Raw genomic sequence first — 16612 nt, 5'->3', positions numbered from 1 at the left:
GTATTGTGTTAGTGTATTATTGTATTTTGTAAATTAGTTTTGGAGTTTAGTTTACAATGTGTGATTTTGAGCATGAAATTAACCGTTTTGCCAATTGTGTGTTTTAGGTGTGTTGGTGCGTTAAGAGTTTAGGAAACTTGTTAAATGTATTGAAAAAACTGTCATAGCGATTGTAAAAAACTGTAATGAGTTCTCTGGTTTAGGCATGTTATTCCTTCAAATTGCTGCATTTCTGATTCATTCTTGTTTTGTATACTCTAATATAGTCAATAAGGTGAAATACCGATTTATGTGAAAAATCTTTTGAAAAACTTACTTTCTGTAATGCTCTCTGTTATTGTTTTTAGGTCAGTGTGTTCTGATTGACAATTGTTATGGTTGAACAAGCTTACTTTGAGACATTGTTTTTTTATTTTGGAGGTGAGATTAACTATTTGTCCAAGATGCATGTTAGAAATGCAGACTGTGCAAAGAGTTTTGCAAATGTGGTTTCAGTATTGATCGCTGCTTGTTAGCTATCAGGAAAATCTTTTATACCAGTGGCAGGGGTCACACTGAGCAATCAAAATGTTACATTACTGATTACAAATGTGCACAGGTAACTTGTAACTCTAACAGGTAACATACTCAACCCTGTGTAAAATGTAGTGGTGGATTATTGGGGTATGTTTTGCTTACAATTGGTCCTAGAGCCGGCATCATGAACTTTACCAAGTACTTGGAATTTGGGACTAAAAACCTGGTTTTCTCTGCCAGGAGGTTAAAATGTCCAGTGAGACAAAGAAATTGTGAATTGATCACAAAGTAACGTATTACAAATGTCTTTTCTGTCTCCAGACTTGCAAATCATTCAATACCAAAAAAAAAAACATTGCAAAATAACAAAATAAACATGGATAGTTTTTACTGAACTCATTCCTTAAGGTCTGCAGTATCCCATGTGTGTAGAAAGTGATTCAACTTTTCCTTTACAAAAGTATGTTCAACCTGCAGTCTTCAATCCCTAAACTATCCCTAAGCATTTCTGTGAGGTCGCTTTGTACAGTGGACCTGAACTGACATAACCGGTATTGTTAGTTGTTAGTTAATTTGAGCACATAATGTCTTTTCTTTAATTCTGTCAGATTCCACTGAGAAAGCATTAATGAGCAAAATCAGGACTTGTTTTTCAAAGCTCACTTAAATGTCGATTCTTCATCAGTAACTAATCTGGTAGCGTGCACCCGTTTTGTGTGTCACTGCTGCTCAGAGGTCCACAAGTGTGCAACTTGTGGTTATGAAGCACAGACCATAATGAGAAAGTTTTGAAATACATACCACAGGTCTATGTCAGAACATGTTGGCTGACATGCTGATTTTGCGATGACAGCTGGGACCCTATGTGACTGTTTTATTTTGTAAGCTGTTACCTCCCAGCACTGATTTGCATATTATGCTGTTCCAGAATATATGTTAGGATGTGTCTAATCTTGATACCAGGGTGTTTATGATGAGTGGCAAGATGTCCAAGTGTCATTCTACTCTGACATCCACTAAAAAGGTTGTATTTATTGAAGGTTGAGAAATTAAGCTGAGACAGTTGAGGCTTGTGTTGCAGAAAGAAAATATAAAAATTGAAAAAATTAAACAACAATCGAAGCACAAAAAGTGATCAAATCAGATATATGAACTGTTATATAGGGACCCATGTTTCAAACTTTAGTTCATTTTGCAAAATGGGACTTGGTAGTCCAAAGCAGTTCAACTAACTGAGATTAATCCTTCAGGATCTCTAGTTACTAGCAAGTCTTCTAAACATCTGATAACTGCTGTTTTTCCAATTAATCTTGGTGGTGAGAAAGAGGAAGTCCAATATACAAATATACGCAAGTGTTTGGCCCTTCTAGAAGTCAAGGTGTCCCAGCCAATAGAAGTCATTGTATCTTTGGCTGTGTACGTCCAGTCGTTTTACCACTGAAATGTGAATATCTGAGTTTTATATTTCTTGCAGGGGGCAGCATGTTTACCATCCATTAACGGAATCCTAGAAAAACTGCTGAAACTATGCTGAAATTATTATGGTATAACCCTATTGTGTTTGTTCCGGTTCATTATTATTATTATTAGGGTTTCAGCCAATTGTGTTTGTTCCTGTTTGTAATGATTGCACACAGACTAGTCGGATGGAGGGATGGATCCGAGTGCAGAGTGCAGGACCCCTTTATTAGGGAGAAAACACAGCAGTGCAAAAGGAACAGGCAGTAGCCACAGGCAATGGGTCGATAACAGGGGAAGCACGTAGGTAGGAGGCTGAAGTACAAGTGGGGTAATCCAGAGAGGCGGTCAACATGCAGGCGAAGGTCAGGATACCAAAACAGGCTGTTTTCAGAACTAGGCTCAGACAGTAGAATGCTCTGGAATAGAAGGCTCAGTAGAGTTGCAAACACAAACAATACCTCACGAGGACTGGCAGCAAACACAGCACTCATATAGGGGTTAAACGAGACACAGGGCAAATGATAATGGGGAATGGATAGGCTACGTTCAAGAAAATGAAGGGAAACAGAGCACATTCCAGACCTCACATGGTTCATTATTATTATTAATTACCCTTTTGTGTTTGTTCTTGTTCATTATTATTATTATTAGGGTTTCAGCAGTTCACTGGTGAAACCCTATTGTGTTTGTTCTGGTTCATTATTATTATTATTATTAGGGTTTCAGCAGTTCACTGGTGAAACCATATTGTGTTTGTTCTGGTTCATTATTATTATTATTATTAGGGTTTCAGCAGTTCACTTTCTATAGTGAGGTTTAGACTGCTTTGTGTTAGATTTTTTGTTTAGATTTGTACTGAGCCATGTTATCTAACACACAATGGAGGAGAAGAAATGCATTTGTTGGCGGATTTACTGGCAAAGCTGTCACGATAAGGTGAGCCAGGCGGTTCGAATGTTATCATTGGATTGAATGGGCCTTATCAGTGGTTATCAGCCTCATAGATATGGGTCAGAAGGGGCCTGCTAGCCTACTGGTAGGCTCAGAAGGCTGTTATCATCTATTTGCATGGTTAATTTAGTATTTTGATAATTTAGTATTGACGAAATCATCACAGTTTAAAGGCTCTCATTTTAATGAGGACTTCCACCTGAAAGGTCGCTGTTTGCAAACTGCATTTTTCCCAGAGGATCATACAAGTGAGAACATTGCAACAGGGATGAGAGAACCTTTAGTTGATTGGGGCCTAGATGAGAGTTGTCTAGTCTGTATTACAACAGACAATGCTGCGAACATGGTGAAGGCTGCACCTGAACAAGTGGACCAGATTGCAGTGCTTTGGCCACAGACTGCATCTTGCAGTTGGTAAGTTATGCCAATTGCGCATTCTATTTTGCTACTGTTGCAATACTATTACTGTTACATGTTATTACCTAGCAACCTGTTCTGATATATAAAAATTTTCATAAGTTTCATACATTTTAATTGTAGAGGATGTGGCATTTACATTTCTGCTGACTCATCACAACGGAGTTGTAGGGTCATGCATTTTGTTCAGGTTGCCAAATCAACTCCCACTTTCAAAAGAAGAAGCTTGGGTAATGTGAGACAGTTTGATTTTTTTGGTGATAATTTGTTTCCCTTTGTCTTTGATTTACATTTTTATTATGTGAGATTAAAAAGGAATTTCCCCCCCCTGTATTGTTCAGTCTGCTTGTGAATTAAATACACTCACTCACTCCAAACTCCAATCTGAATGTCAGAATGGGAAAGAAAGGTGATTTAAGCAATTTTGAGCGTGGCATGGTTGTTGGTGCCAGACGGGCCGGTCTGAGTATTTCATAATCTGCTCAGTTACTGGGATTTTTACGCACAACCATTTCTAGGGTTTACAAAGAATGGTGTGAAAAGGGAAAAACATCCAGTATGCGACAATCCTGTGGGCGAAAATGCCTTGTTGATGCTAGAGGTCAGAGGAGAATAAGCAGACTGATTCAATCTGATAGAAGAGCAACTTTGACTGAAATAACCACTCGTTACAACTGAGGTATGCAGCAAAGCATTTGTGAAGCCACAACACGCACAACCTTGAGGCGGATGGGCTACAACAGCAGAAGACCCCACCGGGTACCACTCATCTCCACTACAAATAGGAAAAAGAGGCTACAATTTGCACGAGATCACCAAAATTGGACAGTTGTTGCCTGGTCTGATGAGTCTTGATTTCTGTTGAGACATTCAGATGGTAGAGTCAGAATTAGGCGTAAACAGAATGAGAACATGGATCCATCATGCCTTGTTACCACTGTGCAGGCTGGTGGTGGTGGTGTAATGGTGTGGGGGATGTTTTCTTGGCACGCTTTAGGCCCCTTAGTGCCAATTGGGCATCGTTTAAATGCCACGGCCTACCTGAGCATTGTTTCTGACCATGTCCATCCCTTTATGACCACCATGTACCCATCCTCTGATGGCTACTTCCAGCAGGATAATGCACCATGTCACAAAGCTTGAATCATTTCAAATTGGTTTCTTGAACATGACAATGAGTTCACTGTACTGAAATGGCCCCCACAGTCACCAGATCTCAACCCAATAGAGCATCTTTGGGATGTGGTGGAACGGGAGCTTCATGCCCTGGATGTGCATCCCACAAATTTCCATCAACTGCAAGATGCTATCCTATCAATATGGGCCAACATATTGATATGCTTTCAGCATATTGATATGCTTTCAGCACCTTGTTGAATCAATGCCACATAGAATTAAGGCTGTTCTGAAGGCGAAAGGGGGTCAAACACAGTATTAGTATGGTGTTCCTAATAATCCTTTAGGTGAGTGTATATTTCAAACAAAAAATATGTAAAATAAATGTTTACATGTTATTAACAAGAGTTCACTTAAGAGGTAAATGCATTTACAGGATGGGTTGTTTTTCTGTGTGATAGTTTTAAGGTTTACGGCTAGGGGATAAGGAACGTTGACACAAAGTTTGTAAAACCTGACTTCTGTTACATTTCTTCACAGGGTAAATAGGCTTTCGGGTAGAAGCTGTTTAGGTCCTGTTTCACAACTTGTGTAACTGAAGACTTCTTGTCATCACAGATAGGGACATGTTTTATAACCGATGAGCAATTTCAATGACAAGGTAAAGGTTTTTCTCAACTTTTTACCACACACACCTAATGGCAATAATCTGCTCCTGAACGACATGACCACACAACTTAGTGCATTCAGTCATTCTGTCAAGGTTGACTGAGAAGCAGGGAGATGTGATGACGTTTGTGGGTACATTATGACTGACAGGTTTTCCATGGAGTTGTTTTATTTCATATAGTCATGAGTCATGACTTCCAGATAATTTGGACCGATTTTCAGCCTGGGAACTGTGTTTCGTCTTGGCTGTCTGAATGCATTCTTGGGTGTTCCAAGAATACTTAGATAATTTGTGATGTGCTTTGAACTGCTAATTTGAATATTGAAGCAATTCTTATAAAAAGGCCCAGGCCGACACATTGGTCCAATCAACACTGAGAACAGCCATTGCTGAATCACTGGTAAGCTCTTTAATTTTTTACATGGTAATCTAACCCATGTTTGTGATCTGGCTGCTTAACTTTATTGTTTGTCTTTTATTATTTCTGCAGAGTAAAACGAGGTTTTGAGAGAATCTAATCTAACAGCCATGTCTTCCGATACAGGTAATATGTCCGAGTTTGTCATTTAAATTGTAAATATTTTCCAACTAGTCTTTTCTTATTATTTAGGGAAAACTCATGAAATTCTTTTTAGGCCAGGACATTGTCAGGAATAAAAATAATAGCATAGTCTAGAGATTCGTACATTTGGCTATAAAAATTGTCATGTAATTTGTGGATTTCTTTCTCAAATTTCACCTTAGATGTAGTTAAATCTAGCATTGGTAGCCCAGATTTCCTTCAAGAGATGCTGCCTGCTGCAGAGAAGACAGCTCTGTTGTACAAAATTTCCTACTTGTGCCTGGCCAAATTCCCTACTCTGGAGAAGATCATCAGAGCAAATGCTGTGGAGACCCAGATGGTCTTCTCCTCCTCGGAGTCTCTGCTTTTGATGGTATCTCTGTCACAATGTTTCTACACTGCGTGCACAAATAGGCAAATCATATTTCTCAATATTCATTTTATTGTTGAACAATCACAATGCTTTATGTCAATCCAAAATATAATTGAACCTCAAACCTCAATGTTTAACAAAGGAAAAGTGAGTTTTGATCTTTCTCAGGGGAATACATAAGAGTGCAGACTTATTAAGCAACAATTAGTGTGCAGAATTATTACTTTTAACAAATTAAAAAAATATTCTCCCAACTCACGTGATTATTCTAAAGTGTAACAAATAAGTAACACAAAATTACAATTAATTAAAATGTTTGTCCTTTCAGAAATATTCAGTGACCAGTATAACCACCCTTCTTTTCAATATCTGCCATGAGCCTTCCATCCATGGAGTCTGTGACTTTCTTGATCTGTTCATGATCAACTTTTGCTAAAGCAGCAACCACAGCCTCCCAAATGCTTTTCAAAGGGGGCCAGGTCATTATTCGGGCATCTCTGTGGCCCTTTCTGGCTAGCCAAGCAGTGGAGTACTTGGATGAGCATTTTCCTGCATGAAGATTATGGCCTTCTTGAATGCTGAGGAATTCTTCCTGTACCACTGTTTGAAGAAAGTATCTTCCAGAAACTAGCAGTAGGTTTGAGCGTTGAGTTTCAGTCCATTTTCAATCCGAAAAGGTCCAACTACCTTAATGATAGCGGCCCATACCAGTACCCCTCCTTCACCTGGCTGGCGCCTGACTGAAGTGGTGCCATGTGTCCATTAGTGATCCAGCCACGGCCCCATTCATCTGGGCCATTAAGAGTCCCTCTCATTTCATCTGTCCATAAAACCTTTGAACAATCTGTCTTCAGGTATTTCTTTGCCAAAACTTTATCAAATCTTATTCAGTGGTGGTCTTCCTTCAGCCTTCTTGACCTTGGCCATGTCTCTGAGCACTTGACACCTTCTGGACACTCCAGGTTGGTGGCAGTTCTGGAATATGGTGGCACTGGAGGTTAATAGGGTTCCTGGTAGCTTCACGTTTAATTCTTCTCAAGTCTTTTGCAGTGAAATTGCGTATTTTCTTCTCCATGCGTTTTTTGCACCCCCAGTTGACTTTGATTGTCCTGTAGTTACGACTCAATAGTTTAGCTATTTCAAGAGTGTTGCATCCGTCTGAAATGCGTTTTTTAAAAATTGTCAGTGTCAGTTAAATCTCTTTTTTGGCCCATTTTAACTGAGGTCATGAAGCTGCCTAATAATTATGCACACCTTGATATAAGGTGTTATTCACTGTTGCCACACCCTCCCTCATTACACAAATACTTATCACCTGAAAATGATTCAATCCAATGAGCATTCAAGTTTATATGGTTTGGATTTGGAAAATGTGCATAAGAAATAATGATACAATCAGAATACTCACTTGCCTAATAATTGTGCATGCAGTGTATATACAGTACATCCTCTGTTTATTCATCTATAGATTACATTACTTACACTATATTGGTGACTAACAGTTTACAGTGGTAGAACATCAATGCCTTTCTGACATTGTACATATTTCTATCAACAGTGTGTGAGCACCAGTGACAACATGGTCAACACATTATTTCCCATGCTGAAGGCTGCTGTAAAGAAAGAGAATGCACTAGTGGCCACCCAATTCCTGCAGAAGGCCAGAGTGTGGATACATGATATCATTAAAGAAGTTGAGCGGGTGGTAAATGCGTAAGTCAATAAGTCACAATGTACATTTTGTTTGTCCCTGAGTAGTTGCTTGAACACAACTCCCAGACACAGCCAAAAATACAAGAGAGCTTACAAAACAGCTGGCTGTTTCCTTTTTGATTCAACAATAATTTAGATTAGATTCAACTCCATTGTCATTGAACAAGTACAGCACAACGGAATGCAGTTACTGTAGCATCAAACCAGAAGTGCAAATAGAAGGCAGAAAATGTACAAGTATTAAGTGTAATGTATGTTACAAGTGGGATAAATAGTTGAAAAATAAATGGCAATTATAAACAGTATTCTAAATGTGCAATCGAGGGAAATTGATGGAGTAAGGTAGCACGTGTAACTGGAATGCAGGGATAGCAGCAATGATCAGTCCCGAGGTAGACATGTATATGCAGGATTGGGTAGGTTACTTAAATGTAATCGTTACAGTTACAAGTGTCAGGATGCCCTTTGACCCAAAACACAGAGACAACACACACGGAGGCAGATAGCTTTCAGAGATGTTTATTTGAACAGTCAAACTAAATTGTGCAAAGAGGGGGAGTTTGGGCAGTGCCGCTTCTGGATGGTAGTGAGGTGCAAGACAGGCAGGCAGGCAGGCAGAGGGGAATCCAGGGCAGGGCTGAGAACCAGAGTGGGTAGTCACAGAATGTCCAGTCTTGACTCACCAACGGAAATCCAAGGGGAATGTGAGTGAGCAGTGCAGGGTGGAAGTCGGCAGCTTTGCAGAGAACAGCAGAGAATGGTTCAACAGGTCTCGGTGGGAGGCAGTGACGGCGGTAACTCAGGTAAAGAGCAGGATCATAGGTGTAGACTAACGATCTGGCGCTGAAGAGGTGAACAGCCTGGGTAGATATACTGCAGAGGTGATGAATGGAATGAGCTGCAGCTGTGTAGAAACTGTGCAGGATTGAATGGCCACGCCCCTTGACCTAATTCCTCCATAGCCACGCCTCTCACAGCCTCAGGTGCAGATGAACACAACACAGACAGAGACAACAGGGGGAAAAGGGGAAAAAGGGCCACACACAGGAAAGGAGAACACCGCCAACCCATAACAACAAGTTACCTGTCCACATTTGTAATCAGTAACATACATTTTGATTACTCAAACTCAGTAATGTAATCTGATTACTTTGAATTACTTTTAGATTACTTTAATAATAGGCATTAGAAAACAAATAGGAATAGCCTGTAACCAATTAAACACATTTTGCAGGATCAATCAATGTTAGTGTTTACGTAGCTAATTATTAGGGCCACAAGCGATGGATTTTCAGGACGCAAAAGAAAGATATAAATAAACTGTGATTACACACCTGCACTCTTAGCTTGAATTCAATGCAGTCAACAACCAAAGCTAAACACAATTTTCTGAGATGCAAAGCAAAAGCAGGATCACATGGCCTACTGTATGCACAGAGTTGAGGTGTGGCTGCATCAAATACAAATAATTATCCTTTGCTTCCCAACACATTTTCTCTTTCTCTTGATTAATTCCTTATAATCTAATTCCTTATTTCTTATTCTAATTCCTTATAATTCCTTATTATCTTGAAGGTAGCGCCATGTTACAGCTATCAAACAAATACAAACACGATGCCAAAAAAGTTGAGACACTGTACAATAGTGAATAAAAACAGAATGCAATGATGTGGAAGTTTCAAATGTCAATATTTTATTCAGAATACAAAACATTTAAAAAATCTAACATGCAACATGTCATAATTATTTCATGCAACTATTATTTTTCAGTTGAAGTAATCCAAAAGTAATCATATCTTTTTTCAAAAGTATCTGTAATCCAATTACAATATTTTAATTGGTAACGTAACGGATTAGATTTTGTTTTAGTTACATGTAACGGATAATTTATCTGTTACTCCCCAACTTTGTGTATATGTAAAAACTGTAACAATGCAAGAATGATGGAAATTCTAAATGTGCAATGAAGGAAAATTTAAGGTGCTAAAATATTTTTTATTTTAGCAGGGTTCCCAATGCAAATAGTACCACAATTAAATTAAATAACATTATGAAACACACAAATAGTATCAAAACCCAATTATAATGCAACATAAATTTGATAAAATACAGGTTATACCACAATTTAGCCATGCATAAGAATAAGCTTCCAGAATAAAAGCTGGGACAGGGGCAACAGAAGACTGGAAATATAAAATGTCTCAGTTTCATCTTTTAATATATTGTCTTTGTGCTATTTCTATTGAATATAGGGTTTTAATGATTTGCACATCATTGCATTCTGTTTTTATTAACATTTAACACATCGTCCAAACTTTTTTGGAAATTGGTTTGTACTATTTTCAATTTAATATAAGGATAAAAAAATTATATGCACATCGTTGCATAGTGTTTTTATTTGCATTTTATGCAGCGTCCCAACTTTATGGGAAACAGAGTTGTAATATAACCCAAATAATAGGTATTATTATATTTAAGTCTTAAAGACTGCATTAGATGTTTGCTATGTAATAACAAACATATTAAAACATCTCAAAAGATAAAACAAATGACTTTGTGCCAATGAAATGGGCGTGAAATGGCTAGTCAGTTAGCAGCCGTCACTGATTTTTTGACTTTTTGAAAATGGCTTCTTTTTGTCAGAAACCGTGTATTGTGATTTGATAGGTCAGTGTCACTGGGTACTGGTCACTGACTCACTGAACAACAACTGGGCGCATTTGTTTTCTTGGCTCCACAAGGTGCAAACATTCCATGGTACTGGGAATATATGTAGTTCATACAGAGATTGTATTCTGTAACGTATGGTTTTCAAAACGGTAGCAAATGTCAGTACTTCACCTTATATATACTGTGAAATAGAAGAACTAGAAAAATACTCTACCTACTTAATTGCAATAACAAGAGTATTTTCATAATTTGTTGCTTCCTGTAAAAAGAGAAATGGTCATGCAAAACATTCCATAATCCCCACTGTGAAGTAAAAACCATTTATCTTGGCAAAGGGAGGGTGCACCATGTTCTAAACGCAGGGGTGCCATTAACAGTGGCATGAATGTTTTTGAATAAAATAATAACTCAATTAAAATGTGTTTACAGTCAGTTAAATGTTAGATTCATATGATTTATCCATGGTGCCAATACTTTTGGTGGGCGCTGTAGACAGCAAACTGAATGGGGATGTCGGTGACCAAGGTCAACTGAATATTGTATGTTATTGTGTTCTTACTCTACTCTTACTACTCTACTACTACTCTAGCTACACAAATCTCAACCACGGTGTGGCAAGTGCTACCAGCGACGTTAACTCAACCAAAAAGGAAACCGATGACAAGATTAAACAGTTGACCAATGAACAGAAGAGTCTGCAGACTGCCGTTGATTCTTACACAGCAAAACTTAATAACATCCAGAGGGAGCTGAACGACTGCAATAACCAAATCAACAATGCTGAAAGGGAAATGCAAAATCTGGTCAACAGCATTAGCTGTAGAAATTCAAAGTTTGGCATATTTGCTGCCGTGTGTCCATTCATAGGCTGGATTGTCAATGCTGGCCATAGGGCAATCAATGACCCTAAAGACAATGCAGCGATTGAAACTGCCAAGAGCAAATTAAATAATCTTCAACAGAACAAATCCCAGTTAAACAGTAAGGAGTGGATGGCCCAAACAGAGCTGATGAAAAACCAGATGCAACTGACAAGAGCAAGATTTGATCTGGGTAAGGAAAGACATCAAGGTGTCTATGTCTTTTTACATTTGTTTTGTCAACACCTCTTTAGGCATCTGACTTGTTGAAATGGAAGAAATCTTTTTGTTAAAAAACTAGTCAAATTGTAGACTATTGGGAGGTAACTGTTTCAATGCTGTTTCATTTTCCAGGTGCTGTTCCAGACCCTGTCCATCTTGCTGAGGTTCAAACATACCTGAGTAGGATACAGGAGATTCTTTTGAAGCTCAAAGGCTTCTGGGAGAAGATTGGAGTATTGGTGAATGATCTGGAGAAGAAGACCTTTTCTGGGGAAAACCTTATTGAGGTTCTCCACGATTGTGAATTTAAGGAGATGTTCTTGTATTCCTTGGAACGTGCAGAAAAGGTAAAGTAATAGAGTTTCTCTGCTGGCCCTCTGCCAGAGCAATGTATCATGATCTGTCATTCATATGAGAACCTGGTATATTAATATTTGATCATAGCATACAATTCTATCAATTCAGGGCAACACACATAAACCACCATAACATGATATTAGAGTACTATACTTTTGTGGTTATTAATGATTCATAAGTGAGAAACATTTTAAGTTCTATGATGTTTGTCACCTGACAATATTTGTCCACCATCTGCTGGGACTAAACAACAAATCCAAGTGTGTATGTCTGATGGTCTGAAACTGCAGCATGGACACTGCTTGGCCGTGGCAAACATAGACTGAGTGAGACTGCCTATGCTATAAAATAGCAAAGGCAGAACACATTGTATGCATATTACCACTATGTCTCATTTTAAATGATAGAAATGTGTGTTGTTTTGTAGGATATGTAAGTATATCCTAATATGCAGTCACATGGATAATAGGGTCAGTAATTCAAACGGGAGGGCTTCAAGGGTAGGCAGAAACATGCGCTCACCCTAGGGAGGTTCCCTAGTGACCTTAGCTGATTTCTCTCACCTGGTTTACCCTATAGGGTTGGAATGATTTTAAATGCGGATGCCAGAAAGTCATGCGCATGTTCAGTGTCCAGTCCAAGGATGCCTACAGGTTCCTGGAAGTCAGCCCATCCTCTCTCAGCAAAGAAGAGTGGCAGAAACAGTATGACGCGGTCAGTGCACAGCTGCAAGCCTTTTACCCTGCCCTCCTGGAGAAGAAAGCCTCTGAGTGCAAGGCCATTCAGTGACAGACTCTTTAGGACAAAACGTTTGTGGAGTCTAAAGACAAATTTTGGTTTTAAGTAATGTTTCTGCACACAAGCAATCATTCTGTACTGTCGTAACTTTCCTTTGTTGTGTTGATTTTAAGGCCATACTGTTGAACATTGTTGATCAGTGCTCATATCAACTATAATTGTAATAACAAATTACTACAGGCTACCTTTCCTGTTGGATAATGTTATGACTAGCAGGCATGTTTTTCTGCATGCTATGCTTCATATAATATGTTCCTCATCTGGACCTCACATCATTCAACTTATTCCAGAGTTTACAAGCACATGAGCTGATGTAAATGTTACAGTATTGATATAGTTATCGTATAATCACAATGTGTCTTTACTGACATTGTATTAGTTTCTAGTTGTGGGGTATTAAAGGTGATATATCGATTTTTGTTGTACTTGTTTCTTTTCAATGTCTAGAAGTAAGAAAACACAATCTAAATAAAATCAAATGCAATAAAAGTTTGCCACATTGTCTTGTATTTTTATATTATATGTACAGACCAGTTTCCCAGAAATTTGGGATGCTGTGTAAATAAAAACAGAATGCAAATCATTTAAACACTATATTCAGTGGGAAATAGTAAAAAAATATCATACATTTTGTTCCTTGAAAATGCTGTGACAGTGGCAACAAAAGATTGGAAAAGTCTCACAACTAATCAGGTTAATTGACAACAGGTCAGTAACATGATTGGATATAAAAAGAGCATCCCAGAGAGGATGAGTCTTCCAGAAGTAAAGATGGGGAGGGGTTCACCACTCTGAGAAAGACTGCACAGTCAAATTGTGCAACAATTTGAAGGAACAAAAATGCTAAAATGTATTGAAAACACATAGGAGGATTGAATCTTCTTTTTGCTGCCTAGCAAAAACAAGCCTATATTTAGCCTATAACTTGGATGTGTATCTCACACTATGCTGAGGTAAACAACACAGTATTAGTCTTTTATGGCTGCCAACATCAATGTTTATGTCATCGTCACCAGTTCACTGCTCTACAGTTTATTTACCTACACCCACCAATTTCTGCGTGATACTTATGCTACCAACTCTGATGAGAGGTAGTTTGCACGGAGAGGTTTAAGTACAGTAGCTACTTTTAATGTGGTCCACTTCACTTCTTTTTAGTTTTTACTTAACTGAGGTTTTCCACTGTGTGACAATAAGTGTCATGTTATCATTTTAGTGAATGGGTAAGCGGGTCCAAAATGTGGACTGTATACATATACAACCAAGTTTCCAAAAAAATTGGGACGCTGTGTAAAGTGCAAAAAACTGAATGCAGTGATGTGCAAATCATTTAATCCCTATATTTAATTGAAAATAGTGAAAAGATAACACTATTTTCAGCAGAGAAATATTATAGTTTTTGGAAAAATATGTTTCAAAAAGGTTAGGACGGCTTGTTTATTACCGTGTTGCATCTCCTCTTCTTTTAACAACACTCTGTGTCTGGGAACTGTCTGGGAACTGAGACCAATTGTTGTAATTTTGAAAGTGAAATGTATTCCCATTCTTGCATGATATAAGATTTCAGCTGCTCCATTTTCGTATTTTGCATTTCATACCAAATGTTTTCAATGGGTGACAGGTCTGGACTGGAGGCAGGCCAGTTTAGCACCCAGACTCTTTTACTATGGAGCCATGCTGTTGTAATAAACGCAGAATGTGGTTTGGCATTGTCTTGCCTCAAAATGACGTCACCTGGATGGCAGCATATGTTGCTCCAAAACCTGTATATATCGTTAATGGTGCCTTCACAGATGTGAAAGTCACCCATGCCATGTGCACTAATGTACCCCAATACCACCACGAATGCTGGCTTTTGAATCTTGCGCTGATAACAAGCCGAAGGGTCCCTTTCCTTTTTAGCCGGAGGACGCGCCTCCATGATTCCCAAAAATAATCTCAAATTTTGATTTGTCAGACCACAGGACAGTTTTCCACTTCACCTTAATCCATCATAGAGCTTGGGTCCAGAGCAGGAAGCGGCAATTCTGGATCTTGTTTATACAGTTGTGCTCAAAAGTTTGCATAACCTTGGTGAATTGGTAATATATGTACCATCTGTAAAAATAACATGACTGAGCAGGCAAAACACATGTCTTTTATTTCTTATGGGATTCACATTGAACTGTAGGTCATAACAGAATGGCACAAATAAAAAAAAAAAGGAAAAAATTGAACTGACCCCAAAAGTCTGCATACCCTTAGTTCTTAATACTGTGTATTGCCCCCTTTGGCATAAATGAGAGCATGCAGTCTTTTGTAATGCCCCCAGGTCATGCAAAGTCTTTGGTCGTCTTGCATAAAGTGCACTTTCGCGATCTCCACAGAGTCGCTCGCTTATATTAAAATCAGGAGAATGTGACGGTCAGTCCAGAACCTTCACCTTTTTCTGCTGTAACTACTGGAGGGTCAACCTGGCCTTGTGCTTAGGGTCATTGTCATTCTGAAAAGTCCAAGAGCGTCCCATGCACAGCTTTCGTGTAGAAGAATGCAGATTTTCTGACAGTTTTTTCAGATAACATGCTGCATTCATCTTGCCATCAATTTTCACAAGATTCCCAATGGCTTTAGAGCTCACACCTCCCTTTTATAGCCAAGATCATTGAGAAGGTTGTCTTCAATCAACTCAGCAATTTTGTGACTTCGATCGGTCTCTTAGACAAATTTCAGTCAGGCTTCCGACCTCACCAAAGTACTGAAACGGCCCTGATTAAAGTTTTAAATGATATACGGCTTAATACTGATTCAGATAAAATAACAGTTCTAGTTCCATTAGATCTCAGTGCAGCATTTGACACTGTAGATCATAGAACACTTATAGATTGGGTAGGACTCTCCGGGACAGTCCTTGATTGGTTCAGATCTTATCTAGATGGCCAGAGTTTCTTTGTCACCATTGGTAATCATGAATCTGATAGTGTAATGAATGGGGATAGGGAGAGAGGCTGGTTCCAATCGCGGAGCAGGCGGTTTATAAGGGAGACGAACTCCCAGTAGGGCAACGCGAAGGATAGTCGTACAGGCTAGGGTCAGAATCACGAGATACGAAACAATACAAAATCACAGGGCTAGAGACAGAGTCGAGGAGCAGATCAGGCGATGGTCAAAACACGAGAATCGATGCCGGAATAACACTAGGCAACGGCGAAAACAGAAGGCACAGTAATGAATGACGGAGTGACAAACAATACCTCACAAAGGTTAGGGAGAACTGAACCACACTACATAGGGGCATAAACTAGACCCAGGTGGAGACACAGGTCCTCAGAATGGGGGTGATTGGGATCTGATGACTGGGGTGCGTTCGTGTGCCGTGAAGCTAGGGGTGCGTTCATGAGAGGTGGAGCGCGGAAGCTGGTCTACGCCGGCGGAGGACATCACAGATAGGGTGGCAATGACATGCGGAGTTCCACAGGGATCAGTTCTCGGACCACTTCTGTTCAATCTCTATATGCTACCTCTGGGCCCAATTCTACAGAACAACAACATTAACTACCACAGCTATGCAGATGATACTCAAATATATTTATGGCAATTGAATCCTATGACAACATCACAATAGACTCTCTGTGTCACTGTATAGAGCACATAAATACCTGAATGAACCAAAATTGAGATTATTGAGTTTGGCAACAAAAATAACAAAAAAGTATTAGTAAAGAGCTGGATTCTCTGGCCCTTAATACCAGGGATCAAGTGTGTAATCTTGGTGTTCTGATTGACTCAGACCTCACATTTAACAGTCATATCAAATCAGTCACCAAAACAGCATTCTATCATCAAAAATATATAGCCAGAATTAAAGGCCTGGTGTCCCAAAAAGACCAAGAGAAGCTAATCCATGCTTTTATCTCTTGTAGGGTTGACTACTGCAATGGCCTCTTAAC

The 16612-nt window shown here is 39.0% G+C and overlaps 1 protein-coding gene across 1 annotated transcript; it reads left to right on the top strand.

Moving 5' to 3' along the window:
* The first annotated feature begins 5511 nt into the window (after positions 1 to 5511).
* On the top strand, positions 5512 to 11711 carry LOC105029039. Its single transcript, XM_020049518.2, has 6 exons — positions 5512 to 5531; positions 5622 to 5675; positions 5876 to 6066; positions 7625 to 7779; positions 11039 to 11486; positions 11664 to 11711. Exons 2-6 carry the CDS (start codon positions 5660 to 5662, stop codon positions 11709 to 11711), a joined length of 858 nt encoding a protein of 285 aa, XP_019905077.2. The 5' UTR covers positions 5512 to 5531; positions 5622 to 5659.
* The last annotated feature ends 4901 nt before the right edge of the window (positions 11712 to 16612 follow it).

Source organism: Esox lucius, chromosome 9 (genome assembly GCF_011004845.1).
Source record: "Esox lucius isolate fEsoLuc1 chromosome 9, fEsoLuc1.pri, whole genome shotgun sequence".
Lineage (NCBI taxonomy): Eukaryota > Metazoa > Chordata > Actinopteri > Esociformes > Esocidae > Esox > Esox lucius.
Note: the sequence above shows the minus strand (reverse complement) of the source record. Positions and strands in the feature narration are given on the sequence as shown.